The 14,485-nt window shown below is 51.4% G+C and overlaps 1 protein-coding gene across 2 annotated transcripts in view; it reads left to right on the top strand.

Moving 5' to 3' along the window:
• MGAT5B (alpha-1,6-mannosylglycoprotein 6-beta-N-acetylglucosaminyltransferase B) overlaps positions 1-14,485 on the top strand; it is a 64,105-nt gene that overhangs the window by 32,260 nt on the left and 17,360 nt on the right. For both annotated transcript variants that reach the window (XM_027691671.1, XM_027691670.1), the window contains exons 4-8: positions 2,392-2,504; positions 3,474-3,547; positions 5,019-5,189; positions 6,015-6,179; positions 6,838-7,007. In XM_027691671.1, coding sequence (XP_027547472.1) covers positions 2,392-2,504; positions 3,474-3,547; positions 5,019-5,189; positions 6,015-6,179; positions 6,838-7,007 — 693 coding nt within the window. The remainder of the gene's footprint in view (positions 1-2,391; positions 2,505-3,473; positions 3,548-5,018; positions 5,190-6,014; positions 6,180-6,837; positions 7,008-14,485) is intronic.

The following is a 14,485-nucleotide window of genomic DNA, read 5'->3' as shown; positions in this document are numbered from 1 at the left end:
TTTTATTTGAGCGTGTTTGTGGGTGCCCAGTGCTCAGCCCTGGCTGAGCTGAGGTCTGGAGGTCATCAGAGAGGAGGGAAGGACCGAGGTTGCTATTGACTTTTGAGATTCACCTAATTACTTGGGTGTTGGGGAGCAGGTTTGGACACAAGTTAGAATTGGGATAGCTTCTGGGAAGAGGCAGAAGCTGGACTGTGGGCTAATCTGGATGCTCTGAAGTGTGGGAGCAGCGCTGCCGTGCCCGTGGTCATGCCCTCTTGTTGCCATGAGTGTTGGAGAAACCTGGGGAGCATTTTCTTCACCAAGCCAACATCCCTCTCCTCTTGGAAGCAGGAATTTGGGCTCACTGGCTCTAAATTCACTGCATCCATGCAACATTTGCTCCTAAATTGCCCTTCCCAGCTGTTTACCGAGTGCCTTTGCATCACTTGCAGGGTCTGACAGCGGCTTGCTGGTGGGAAAAGGGTTGCAGAAATGGGGGTTTGCAAGCTTTCAGGCCTGGCTGAACCACACTGCCCTCAGAGCCAGATAATTTTGTCTCCTGAGAACCGTGCTGACAAGCACAGCTTATCACAGGTTATTTTTGTGCCCATATTTTCCCAGGGCCTCAGGAGCAACCTCCCTGCTGCAGTGGTTACGGTGGGATACCTGGGGTTTATTCTCTGCAAAGGTTGGAAGTGACTCGGGGGCAATGGTGTCCTCTGCATTTAATTATTATTTCTTAAAAGCCCGAGATGGGTGGCTCCCAGTGGAGTTGTGCAGCCTGAATATTGATGGTCGTAAACCACGCCAGAAGGAAAAATGTGGGCTGCTCACTGCTGGCAAATGGACTTTAAATCAACAACCGAAGCAGTGTCGGTTCATAAAACCAGGATTTTTTTAGCCTTGAGGACAGAGGTACTTTAAATCCCAGCCTTCGGGTTCACTGATCTGCTGGAGAACAAACATAAAACTCCACCACGGAGGACCTGACATCAGCACATATTTTTTGTGCCACGAGCATTCGAGGTAGCCCTTTTGGTTTTTGCTCACTGCATATGACATTTCCTTGTATTATAATGATCTCGGCAGCAGCAGGAGGGAAAACTTACGACCCAAATGCTGCAGGAGGGGAAATTATTTACTGTGATAACCACGCTTGTTGAGACGTGGTGGCTGTTTGTGATGGAAGTGGCAGGAGAGCTCATTCCTTGTCTAGCCTGGCAGGACACCACTGCTGATGGTTTGAGTTCTCTTTGCCCTTTCACATGTTGCACCAGGTTTTAATTGACACCCAGCCTCTTTACAGAGCTCTGTCAGTTCAGTCTGCACGGTGTGTTATGTAGATGTGTCTAATGGGGCTGTTTACCCAAGACAGTATTGACTGCCAGGTTTAATTCCATAGAGGCATGTGCAGCTGTTCAGACTGGTGGAATCTGATCACAAGCCTTGGTGGGAAGGTGTCTGTGGGCTTTGCTTGGGCTGTGATCCCCAGCTCAGCCCCAGTTCTTGCAGTGCTGCCCTGGCACCCTGTCCCTGCCCTTGCCGTTGCTCCTTGATGGGCTCCTGGAAATCCACTCACCTCAGTCATGGAATCATTAAGGTTGGAAAAGACCTCTAATACTATCAAGTTCAACCATTAACCCAGCACTACCAAGCTCACCATTAAACTGTGTCCCTAAGAACATCTGCATGTTTTTGGGACACTTCCATGGATGGTGATTCCACCACTTCCCTCAGCAACCTGTTCCAATGCCTGACCACGCTTTCAGTGAAGAGATTTTTCCTGATATCCATTCTAAACCTCCCTTGGTGCAACTTGAGGCTGCTTCCTCCTGTCCTAGTTCTTGTAACCTGGAGAAAAAACTGACCCCCACCTTTGGTGGATGGGCTGGCTCAGGACATCCATGTGTCCCCTGTGTTTTGCATCAGTTTGCTCCAAGCCCACGAGCTTCCTCAGCCCTCCTCGGTTTTACCTTCTCTTCTCTATACTTTCATTCTTTTTCTCCTTTCTTTTTTTCCCAGCACGGCTTCCTACGTGCACTGCAAAGCCAATAATCTCAGCAGAGGGTTTTCAAACACAGCGCATCTGAAATATGAAAAACAATTCTTTTTTTTCCCAGTCTGTTTAATATTTCCCCACATAAAATGCACGGGCACATCCGTGTTTATCAGCACGCTGTGAAGAATGGCACAATTTATATATAAATGCTGATTTACATACATTTTAAATCAAACCTCTTGGAAGGCAGAGTGACTTCTTTGCCTGTTATATGCTGGACCAGCAGTTCCCATGTTGCATCCTGGAGCTAAGTTCATCCTGCTGGCAGCTTCCAAGGGCTTGAATTTTGCTCTGAGTGTCACCACTGTGAGACCTTAAGTTTTTCAGGGTCAGTTTGGTTTCCTCCCCAGGTTCCAGCCAGCAGCAGGGTTGATGGAGAGGATCCAGGCTATAGCTCAGAACGTCTCAGACATCGCAATAAAAGTCGATCAGATTCTCCGGAACAGCCTCCTCAACGGGAAAGGTGAGTGTCCCTGGGGCTCCCCATGCTCCAGATCTCTTACATGTTTTGCTGCTGCAACAGGAAGATCCAGCCAAGCCTACCATGAAAAATTTGGTAAAGATGCCAGGAATGGATGCAGATATCTGAGGTTTACCTTCCTTGGGAAACTCGTGCCTGCAGAGGGGAGGAGTGGTGACAAATCTGAATGGCTGTCAGGTGGAAATGCCAGGGAATTAAATGCAAAATTAAAGGTGAGGAGCGGTGCCAGCACAAACACCTGGGCAGAAAAATGTGGTGGTTTGGATCCAAACTCCCAGGGACTGATGGAATTCGGCACCAGAAGAGACATTCCCATCCCACTCTGGCACTGCTGGGAGGGCAGCTGGGTTCTCCAGGTGTTTCTCCATGTGGCTACATGGTTCCTGGGGTTTAGGTGGAAGATTTTTCCATTGCCTCTTCCACCTCAAGCCTTTTCAGTTATGAGCAAAGGAGGGGCTTGTAGGAGGGGTGGGGGCTTTTATTAACCCAACCACAGAGGGAGGAAAGATCCTATTACCTTTTTAACCACTTTATGCCTTTCTCTAGAGCTGACTCTGGGATCTGAGTTTTCTTTCAACAGCTCAGCAGGACAATTTTTGTTGCAAGTTTACAGCATAAAGGCTGTTGAATGCATTCTTAGATCCTGCTTACAGGATAGGTGGGACCTGGGGTCTGGACCAGGCTGAGGGCAGCAGGGAGGTGCTGTAAATGGACCTACTGAGATTTAGGAAAGGGGAACACACTCTCAGCATGGAAGCAGAGTGGATTTCCTCTGTTTCATTCCTATATCTTAGTGTCCTGCTCCACTCAGTGGGATGGGGCTGGCAGCTGTGGTGCTGATTAACATGCTTGGGGGCTGCCAGACACATCTCCTTCCCTCCCCTCACAGCATTTCTCTCTGCCCCACTGGCACATCCCAGCTCTCCCCATGCCCACTTTTTCTCTCTGCAGTGATGGAAGCCAGGAGGGACCAGTGTGAGGTGCCCAGGGACCCCAAGTACCCTGACTGTGCTGGGAAGGTGGAGGTGAGTCAGGGTTCTGTGTCTGGGAGAGGGTCTCGATCTGTGATGGAAACTGCTGGGAGGGGCACAAAGCAACAACCCCTGGGGTTAAACTGGGAAGGACAGTGGGAAGGGGTTAGGGTTTTCAGAATAAAACTGGCTACTTTAATGTGGGAAAGGTGCAGGAGGAGGAGCAGAGCCAAAGGTGCAGAAAGCAAAGTAGGGCTGTGGTGTAAAGGAGAAGACACAAGGAAGGTGTCCAGTCTTCTCTGGGAGCCTTTGATACAGAAATGTAACTATTTTCCCCCAGTAATAAGGCTTGTTCCTTTAGTTTGAGTCATACAAACCACTGAGTACCCAGAGGTGTTCAGGCAGCAGCAGAATCAGCTCTGTGAGACCACCTCTACCTGCAGCCCTCCCTGCCTGGAGTTTCTGTGTTTAAGGCCAGAAGCACAGCGAGGAGGAAGCGCTGTCACATCGTCTCTAAATACCTGGAACGTTCCCTGATGTCTGGGGAATAACCTCAGCACTGCACAGAGCAGCATCTCGTTCAGGTGGCCAGGACCTCCATCTCAAGTAGGATGTCCTGCCTGACCCAACCTGCTCTTTACACCTGAATGCAACCTGGCATTTGGCCCAGACCATGATGGCTTTGTCATAGAGCATATTTACATGAACTAATTAAAAGCATCTCCCTTTTCCCTCCACTTCCCAACCTCCTGCTTCAAGCTCAGCCTTCTGCAGGGCTGAGTTTCGCTGAAAAGATGTTGAAGGGTATATGAAAATTATATGGGAGGGGGCTGTATTTTTCTCTTCCCCTGGTGCTAGGCATCCTCTCCTTCCACAATTTGAGTAAATTCAGAATGTAATGTAATTGTGGAAGGCTGTAGTCCCATCTCCTCTCCTGGTGATTGCTGTGCTTTACATATTGGGCGCAGCGACCTGTCTCTGAGTAGATTTGTTTTGTAGTTGAATTAGGAAAGGGCTCTAAGAGCCGTTGTGGGGAATGATAAATCGCTGCTCTGGTCTCTGGTTCTTCTCCTCCATGTGAAATCATCCTTGGGGACTGCAGCAGATCTGTCTCTGTGCCCCGCTGTGCCCGGGGCAATGAAATCAGCAGCTCCCCTTGCTCCCCAGCCAAGCTAGCGGGAAGAAATCCCTGTGGTGTATTATTTCTTGGGGATTAATGGCTGTGCCCCCAGGGAAGGCGTGTGTTGGTGCTGGAATCAGTGCTAGAAATCCAGGGAGCCCCCAGCAAACCTCTCTGGCTTTTCCTCTGCCCTGTGTGCCTTGGAGGCACCGGGCGGGTCAATATTGACACTGAGACACAAGTGCTGGGTTTGCAGCCCTTTGTCCACCCTCTACCCTTCGTTTCCATCTCCCAGGTAAAGGGGATGGAGAACACTGGTTTCCCATAGCAGGGGCAGCAGGCAGGGCTGCCACGTCCCCTCCTGGCCGGAGCACGAGCCCCATGTGTTTCTTTGCTCCCTTGCAGTGGATGAGGGCCAGGTGGACCTCTGACCCCTGCTATGCGTTTTTTGGCGTGGACGGCACCGAGTGCTCGTTCCTCATCTACCTCAGCGAGGTCGAGTGGTTCTGCCCTCCCCTGCCCTGGAGAAACCGGACGGCGGCTGCGCCTTCGCCCCCACCACGGCCCCCGGTGCAGGTAAGGTGGGGACAGCCTGTGTTCTGCCACTCTGGGAGGGTCTGGGGGGAGACATCAGCTGGAAATAGGTGTTCCCAGAGCAGCAGTGTCAGCAGGGCTGTGATGCCTTTTGTGGATTTTCACATGATCACAGGATGGTTTGGGTTGGATGGGACCTTTAAAGGTCATCTAGTCCAACCCCCTGCCATGGACAGGGACACTTTCCACTAGGCCAGGTTGCTCCAAGTTCTGTCCAGCTTGGCCTTGAATGTTTCCAGGGATGGGACATCTACCACCTCTCTGGGAAACTCGTGCCAGTGTTTTATCACCTTCATTGTAAAAAATTTCTTCCTTAAATCTAGTCTGAATTGACCCTCATTTAGTTTAAAGCCACCACCCCTTGTCCTGTCACAGTAGGCCCTGCTAAAAAGTCTGTCCCCATCTTTCTTATAAGCCCCCTTTAAGTATTGAAAAGGCTCAAGAAGATCTTCCTGGACCCTTCTCTTCTCCAGGCTGAACAACCCCAACTCTCTCAGCTTGTCCTCATAGCAGAGATGCTTCATCCCTCTGATCAATTTTGTGTCCTCTACACCCACCCCAACATGTCCATGTCTTTACTGAGGAATCTGGGATATTATGAGGTGCTCTGGGTGCAATGAGACCTTTGGGTTTTGGTGCATGAAGTGGAGGAGCTGTGGTGGCTCTGGGGAATGCTGTCCATGCAGGAAGGACCCACAGCACCTGAGCTGTGATGGACAAACCTCCCACAGCCCCTGGGGCAGCCCAGGGGCTCCTCTCGTGGCCACTTTCCCTACACTCACAGTGCAGAGCGTGTTCCTTTCCTAGGCAGCTCTCCGGAGCGACCTGGCTCACCTCCTGGAGCTGATTGGCACGGGCAAGGAGTCCCTCAGCTTCATGAAGAAGAGGATCCGGCACTTGGCCCAGCAGTGGCTGCGGGCGGCCCGGCGCCTCGAGCAGAAGCTGAAGGGGCGGCAAAAGGACCAGAAACACGTACGAGCAAATTGCACAGCGGGGGCTCGTGGTGTGGAGATGGGAAAGCTGGGCCCTTGGGAGCATGGAGAAGTGGAGACAGCTGGGGTGTGAATGAGCTGGAAGGAAAATTCATTTATGGAAGCATGTGGGCCTGCGGGGTCGGTCTGTTGCCCGTGGACGCGGCTCCACATGAATTCGGGATGTGGCAGGACTGGTGTTGCTGAACAATGGGGTGGGTTTTGGAGTTGGGTCCTGGTGGATGGGAGAAAATGTCCAGCTGGCAGCCAGCCATCAGCAGGGGGCAGGAGTCTGGCACGTCTCCTCTGAGGACATGCTGAGGTTGCTGACCCTGCCCTTGGTGTATTTGTGGTGCCCTTCCCTTCAGTCCCTGTGTGCTGGGTGATCTCCCTCTGCTCTGTGGTTCAGACTGTGAAGTAATCAGGAATGTGAGCCTGGTCCCAGGACACAGAGCACCAGACCAGGGGAGCTGGCAAATTCTGAACATTTGGTCTTTGCTAATTGGACACAGATCACTTGCCTTCATCCCTCTCTGATTTCCCTGCGTAATTACAGTGTGCGAAGGACCTGGAGGGACTCAGGGACCATAAGTCATTTTGGACTGGAAAACCCAAATTGTCCCTTTCCCTGGTGCTGACCTCTCTCCTTGTCTCTCCAGATCTTGATCCATATTGGCTTCCTGACAGAGGAGTCAGGGGATGTTTTCAGCCCACGGGTGCTGAAGGGGGGCCCACTGGGCGAGATGGTGCAGTGGGCTGACATCCTGGCTGCCCTCTTCCTCCTGGGACACAGCCTGAGGGTCACAGTCTCCCTGAAGGAGCTGCAGAGGTGGGTGCTGGGTTCTGTGGGTGTTTGGGCCTCCCCAAGAGGGTCTGCCCCCTGCATGTGTGTGGGTTGCATCGAGGTCTGGTGTGAAAGCACAAGTTCAGAACAGGTTGCATGTGGCTTTTCCCTGACCTGCATCTCAGGCCAGGCTGGTGCTGTACTGGTGCAGGTGTTGGGTGGGTGCAGACCAGCAGCATCATGGAATTGATCCCATCCTTTCTGCATCCCGGGAAAGTGGGAAGGACTGGTGTAAAGTGATGCTTTGCACGGGGCTGCTGTGGACATGCCTCGGGCAGGCACTGTGGTCCTGGCACTGGATCTGAGTGGAATGATCCCCTGCTGCCAGCACACAGCATCCTGTGTGCTGCCTTCCTGGCATCCTGTCCCCTGACACCTGCCTAGAGCTGGGAATGGGAAAGGCTCCCTCTCGCCCGTCATTCCCCAGGGATGCTCTCTGTGGGGCTGGTGGCCCTGTGGCTGCAGGATGCAGATGTCCTGCAGTCACTGGCTATTCCCACTTTACATGGCTGCACTCAACCCCCATGGCTTTGCTGGTGTTGTTTGAGCAGTGACTGTGCTCTCTTCCTTCCTTCCTTTCTTTCTTTTTTCCCCTCCCTCCCTTCCTGCTCTGCCACAAGGCAAGCAGCTGACGTGGCTGCCAAATAGAACCTGCGTCCCTTGCAGGTGGGTGGCAGTGCCCGGGGAGTCCCTCCTCAGGAGGTGCTGGGGGAGGCTTGGGGACCTGCAGGGGAATTTGCTACTTCTGGGGGCACTTCCCACAGAGGGATGGGCTTTTTGTGACATGGGATATGGGGCGATGCAGGGTGAGAGTTTCCAAGAGGGACCAATGTTAGATGGAAAAAGTAAGAGGGCGAAGCAAACCACGTGCCACCTTCCTCTCTGCTAATGCAGTTTTGTTATTATCAGGCTGACACTGCTGCCTCTTGTAGCCTCACAAGGTTTCCTTGCCATCCTGAGTGGAGGGCAAGTGCCAGAGAAAATGCAAATTAGATGGGTTATAAATCAAGAGGAGCCTGAAGCTGCCTCAGGGACTGGCCAGGCTCTGGGACACGCTAAGCCAGCACCGGCTACATAATGAGCCGTGCTGAAAAGGGAGTGAAAAAAACCAACAATCCTGGAGAAAAAACAGCACAAAAAAACCCCCAACCCAGCCCCTGTGGCATTCAGAATTAATGAACGGAATTAGCTCCCGACTAATTAACTCAAAAAATAATCCTGGTCCTAATGCAAGAGGCAGCAGCTCCTCAAAGAGGCGTGCACGTGTCACAGCAATCCGCGAGGTGTGCTGAGCTCAGCTGATGTGCTAAATAATACCCGACCACTCAGGGATGAAAGAAGTTAATGGCTGGGAGGGTTGTGTTGTTGTTGTGTGTTTTTTAATGAAGAGCCTCATGGTGGTTGTTGAAGGAGGGGAAGGAGCTGGTGAGTCTTACAGGGGGTTTTGCAGCGTCTGTTTCCCTCTGAGTGACTGGGGAGCTGCGTTGCTGCCTGTAGTATTTTCTCAGAAGCGTGGGAGCTTCAACGTCAGTTGGCAGTGATGAGATCTCTTCTGACGTGGGTTTGGATGTGTCCCCTGGGATGCCTGGGAACGGCAGCTCTGTCTCTTCGCCTTTTTAGCTGAGATGGGAAGTGAGTGAGCTGGGCTGGGACTGCACATTTTGCCCTTCTCTCTGTCCCAGTGATAGATGCTGTCCCCACCTCCCCAAGAGTGTGTCCTGTGCCTGCCTTTGATGACGTTTTAAATGCTGGACACCCATGTCAAGTGCCCACTTTCATATTGATGGGGCTGGGGCCAGTGGAGGCAGGATCTGGGGCTGTAGCTAGGTCCCCTCTGTCCCAGACTGGGCCCAGCACTCACTGGGACCCTCCTGCAGCCCACCAAGAGATGGGTTAATATGGGCGTCAGAGGTTCTGCCCAAGGGGGGACTGAGTGGTGCCAGCAATCCTGCTCAGTGCCTGCAGATCTCTCAGCAATGTCCTTGCTCTTGGGCTGGTGGCTCTGAGGAGTGTTGGGAAAAGCTTTTGCCTGACCAGGAGTGAGTGGGAGGCTTAGCAGAACAAGTGTAATTAATCCTGAGTCATGCTAATAGTTAATCTTGGGCTCTTTGTTAAAGCCTGGAGGGTACTTTACCTGTAGCCACAGCTTTTGGCAGGGGTTGTTTGATGCTCAAGTGGCTGGAGTTTTGCCTTGCTGTAGACTGAGTCTGAATTTGTCCTCTCTCATCCCAGGTGTCTCTTGCTGAGCTTGTAGCAGCACAGGCACCAGTGTTGGGATGGGTTCAGGGATATTTTTCTCCAGAAATGTGCAGTGTTGAATCCACTTTCTGTGTGTTTTTTCTTTGGCAACTCCTGCTCCTTTCATGCCTGGGAGCTGTAGCTGCTCCGGCCCAGCACAGCCTTCGCTGGCACTCATAAATTATTCAGCATGGATTAACCTCTCTGCTGGTTTGTTTTTTCATCTGTTCAAATTTCTGAGCTGATTTTTCTGTGAGTATTGATCATTGGCAAGGGATCGCTGGAAGGTTTTGCCTGCATACACTTCAGTGGTTATCTGAGAGCTGTTCATTATTAGCATCTGTATTGATTGCAATGCAGCAGTGCCTGGAGGGGGTGGTCAGGATTGGGTCTGGAATGCTTGGGATTGGGCAAATGAGGAGGAAAAATAAGGCCCTGGTCAAAAAAACTGGTGATGGAGGGCTGGGGATGAAAACAGGCTGTGAGTGTGACTGGACCTTAAAGATCTGTGAATTCTGCTGCTATGTCCTACTAGGGCCTAATTTTTCTCCTGTAGTTAACTAAGTTCAGGTATTTGTCCTCTTTTGCATTTCTCAGTAAATTTATGAGGTGCTTCTGATGCGTCTTGAGAGGCAAGGGGTGAAACACAGGCTTATCTGGTCCCTTCCAACCCAAACCACTCTGTGACTCCACGTGCAGCTCCCTGGGAGGAAAGCAAACTGTTGAGCTGGAACAGGGAGCCAGGAGCTGTTTTCCATCTGAGATTTGTGCTGGGTTGGGAGCCAGCAGCATTTTGAGCCCTGTCTGGAAGCAGGGAGGGAAGAAACATCTGAAATCTGAATGCAGACACTTTATTCTTGCTGAAGACACCTTGTCTTGTGTTGGTAGCTCAGAAGTGCTTTCAGGGAGGTGAGAATCCAGGCCAGCATTCGTGTGTGCTGCTTGGTAGGGGAGGAGTGGGAAGTGCCTGAAAGCCCTGAGCTGGGTTGATAATGAGGCAGCTCATGAGTAGATGTTGGAAAATTACAAGCAGCACTTTGGAGCAATGGCTGTGCCGGCACAAAAGCTGCAATAAGTTGAGGCTTTTCCTCTGGAGCACTCATGCCATGGGGTCAGGCATGAAGGATGTGCTCAGCCTTTGCCCCCAGGAGAGGGGGCACTACAGGCAGTGCTGGGACCTCCAGCTCCTACCCCCACCCTCAGGTCATGGCAATGGACATCTTGGCATCTCCAGCTGCTTTCGTAGGGATAAAGGAGAGGCTTGGGGAGACAGGGCTGTGGTACTGCTGGAACCACAGGAGTGCTGATCTCAATGATGCTGAAAGGTGCTTTTTGCAATGATCCCCTTGAAATTAACTGCTCATAAGGCAGGACAGAAAGTCGAAGAAAATGGGATTTGATGCCTCGTGGGGTCAGGGCTTTACAAAGTGTTCCCGGAGCTTAATTGCTCCTGTCTCTAGTTCTGAACTCCTAATACCTTCCCTGGCAAGGCACCTGGTTTTCAGCACGTGCTTGTATCCTGTGCTGGCAGCCTTTTCCCTGCCCAGCAGTAGCTGTGGCCAGTGTGTGACTTGGGTGACAAGCCACACACCCTCCCTGTGCTGGGGTGGTGCGTGTGGGCTGCATTAGGACTGGCACCATGGTGGTGCAAGGCTCAGCTCCTGCTGCCACCACTCTGCCTGGCACACAGCTAGAGCTCCCATTTTCCTGTGCTCTCCACGCTCACCGAGGTGTGTTCATGCTGCGGAAAGAGCCATTCAGATGGAAACACGATGTCCAGACAAATACATTTCTAATTATTTCCTGGCAGATAAAAGCCATCTTTCTGTCTTGCATCTGTTCACATGAAAACCTGCGCCGTGCCCGGGCTCCCGGCCTCACCTCCCCTCGCCAGCTGGCAAACACAGTCCTGCCGTTGTGTGGGAGAGACAGGAATTGCTTGTGAAAACAGCCAGAAGTGACCAGTTGCATGTGATCCTGATGGAGCTGCATGGCATGGCTGTGGGATTCATCAGCTCTGCACCAGTGGGCAGGAACCTTCAGCCTTTAGTGTAGCATCAGGTGCTTCTGGTACTTGAGAGCGAGTGTTTCTGGAAGCTGATGGGGCTACTGGGTTGTTCTTTTTCTGGCCAGGCATTGATGTTCTTGCTGGGATATGGCTGTGTAAGGGCTGTTGTGAGCTTTGGAAAGGCTGGATTTTTGATTACAGGGCTCAGGGGGAGCTGAAATGATGCTCATGATTTTGGGTACTTGACAGCTGCAACCCCTTGCAAAGACAGAGATGATGAAGACTGAACCGAGAGGTTACACGGGCGCTGGACACAACACTGTGTGTCTGAGCTGCCTTGGCTTCTCCAGTCTGCAATTTAATCAGGACAGATATATCTGGTGGGCTGGAAGGGACCTTGAAGCTCATCTTGTTCCACCCTCCTGCCATGGGCAGGGACACCTTCCTCTAGACCAGGTTGCCCCCAGACCAATCCAACCCGTCCTTGACGCTTGCAGGGATGGGGGAGCCACAACTTCTCTGGAAAACTTGTGCCAGTGCCTCACCACCCTCACAGGGAAGAATTTCTTCCTTTTTTTTAGCTCTGGAGCAGCTGGGACAGCAGGAGATAGCCTGTCTGTCACAGGATCTGCCCAGGCACCACGAGCATCTGTGTTCAGTTTCTGCTGCACTCTGAAGGAGCACATGTATTTATTTCTCCTTTCCTGGGAAGTCACTTCATTATTTGCTGAATCTCTGACCAGGAAAAAAAAGAAAAAGTTTGCTCTGGCACCCTCCTGTGCATCTCCAGGCCTTGGAAATAAAGGAATGGATTGCTGAACTTCCCCCCCGGGATGGGTAGGGCTGTGTCATACAAGATCAATGATGGGCCAGAGAAACAGTCCAGATACACCTTGCAAAAGTGAAACCATTGCAGGTGCCTTAAAAATCATGCTGAAATTGCTTAAAAATCCTTGCTTCTAGCAAGTGTTCATTCTAGCAGGGGGAAGAGCTGGGAGCAGAGGGCAGGCAGCAGGATGTTCATCTTGTGGGCTTAGATTTGCGCTTTAAATTGGTTGTGATGGGATTGTCACAGACCCCCATGAGCTGCACAGGCTCAGCTCTGGCACCTTTCACCCCTGGATAACAGCCCTGTGCCTGCTGGGCTCTTGCAGACATGGAGAAGGTGAGTGAGCAGCGAGGACAGGAGCTCTCCTCCATTCCCCCCTCTGTCTTGCTGATGGCAGCAGATGTGGGCAGAGGAGATGCAATTAAATATAATACAGGATATTGGCCCAGGCTGCCAGGAGATGCCCACGAGATCCATTTAGTGCTGGACTTTGCAGCACCAGGAGTGATAAAGCGTGAAAGAAATGTTGGGTTAATTTGAAAATAGGTCAATGGGATGTAAAGATAACCCCGCAGTCATCTGATTTCTGAGCGCCTGCACCGCGCCCGGGGAGGGAACGGTCCCCTGGTTTGATTAAAGTACCTATAAGAGGAAAATAGCAGGACAAGAAGCTGCTGTAGATTTATTCTGGAGTAGGCACAGCTGGTGGAGGCAGCTGGCAGAGAGGCGAGCTCGGCTCTTGCATCCAGTGGATTGAAGCTGCTTCGGCTGCGCCCTCCCAAAGAGGAGTGATGCGCTAATCCGGGATGTCGGGATGGGACAAGCCACTGGATCACCATCTGGGGCTGTGGAGGTGCTGAGCCCGGGCATGAGCTGGTCACCTCCCTTGGCTGGTCTGGAAGGGGAGGTTTCTCCAGGAGCTGGGATCAAGTGACTTCCAGAACAGGTCTCTGGGCTGCGCCGGCTGAGGAAGCGGCATTTGCGCTCATCAATTTTATTTGCGTAATTTCAAGCGCCATTAATAGTACATGGCACGAGGAAAAATCAGGGAAATTGCACTCCAACCATGAGTGAAATTGGGTTTAGTAGAAAATTAGTTGACTTAACTGGCAAATGATGAAAGCTTGAATAAAAAATGTTTAAATAAGGAGGAAGGAAAAAAAAAATCCCCCCCCCGCCATCTCAGAGGTGCAGCCTGGATTTGCATGACTGGAATATTAAAATCAGTGGTTATAAAGTGTTTAGGGAGGATAAGGGGCGTAAATGGAGAGATGCTCTGCTCAGAGGCACTGGTCCTGCTATTAGAGCTATTCTTGCCACGCAGTCATGGTGCTGGGAGTATAAATGGATGTGCCAAGTCCCAAGCACCTGGAGAGGGGATGTGTGGCAGATTGCAGTGAGGAAAGGAGCTGGGGGAGCCAGACCTGCTCCACCTAATTGGTGGAAAGTTTTTTGGAGGCTTCGGAATTAATTACGCTAATTGCTGTCTCCCACAGCCCCTCATGAAGCTTGGTTAGGGCTTTCTTAAATTAGAGATTATTTTGTAATGCAGTGGCTCGTGTGACACGTACCAGCTGGAGGATGGGGTGTGCTGCAAGGAAAATGTAATGGTTTGGGGATTTTCACTTAAATACAAGGTTTAGAGATTGGCTGAGTTGCTTCGCCACAGTTGCCATGATGGTGTAAATCACTGTTTGGCTGATGACTGAGGAAAAAGCAGCATGTGTGTGAGCAAATCTGGTGTGTAGAATTGCATCTCTATAAAATCTTGGGGGGTTTTTACTGGCTTAAAAATTCCCCTTCAGCCTCCCCAGGAGGGTGTCTCCTCATTGCCCTATTTATTGTAGCGAGGTGGCTGTGGGAGGTGAGAGCCTTTCTATTCCTGCCATCTTCCCAATCAGTCCTGTCGTGTAAAATTGTGCATAAAAGTGACAAAACTGTGACCTGTTCCCCCTGCGGCCGCCCCGGCTGGGCTGCCCTGAGCTGACGCTGATATTCCTTGTGACAAGAGCAATGAAGCAGCTGCAAAAGCAGCTCTTCGCCTTAAATTGAAATGCTGGGTTTTTCCTGGCTTTGTTATTCCACATTTACACACTTTCTGGGTGTCATGGTCAGAAGTTTGGGATGACCCTTCACTGGTTGGGATGGGGCTGGAAGAAGGATCTTGGTGCTCAGCGCTCAAGGGCTTGCAAGCCGTGTAGAATCATGGAATAGTTTGAGTCGGAAGGGACTTTTTAAAGGTCTTCTGGTCCAATCCTCTGCAATGAACAGGGGCATTTCCACTAGATCAGGTTCAGAAGAAGAGGGAGGTACAGCCAGGACCAGACCAAGAGCCCTTCATTAGTATCTCTTATGGCCAACCCACTTCTGGCTCCCTGTGATATTGGC

Source organism: Neopelma chrysocephalum, unplaced genomic scaffold (assembly GCF_003984885.1).
Source record: "Neopelma chrysocephalum unplaced genomic scaffold, ASM398488v2 Primary Assembly neopelma1_84, whole genome shotgun sequence".
Classification (NCBI taxonomy): domain Eukaryota; kingdom Metazoa; phylum Chordata; class Aves; order Passeriformes; family Pipridae; genus Neopelma; species Neopelma chrysocephalum.
This window is presented reverse-complemented; position numbering and strand designations above follow the sequence as displayed.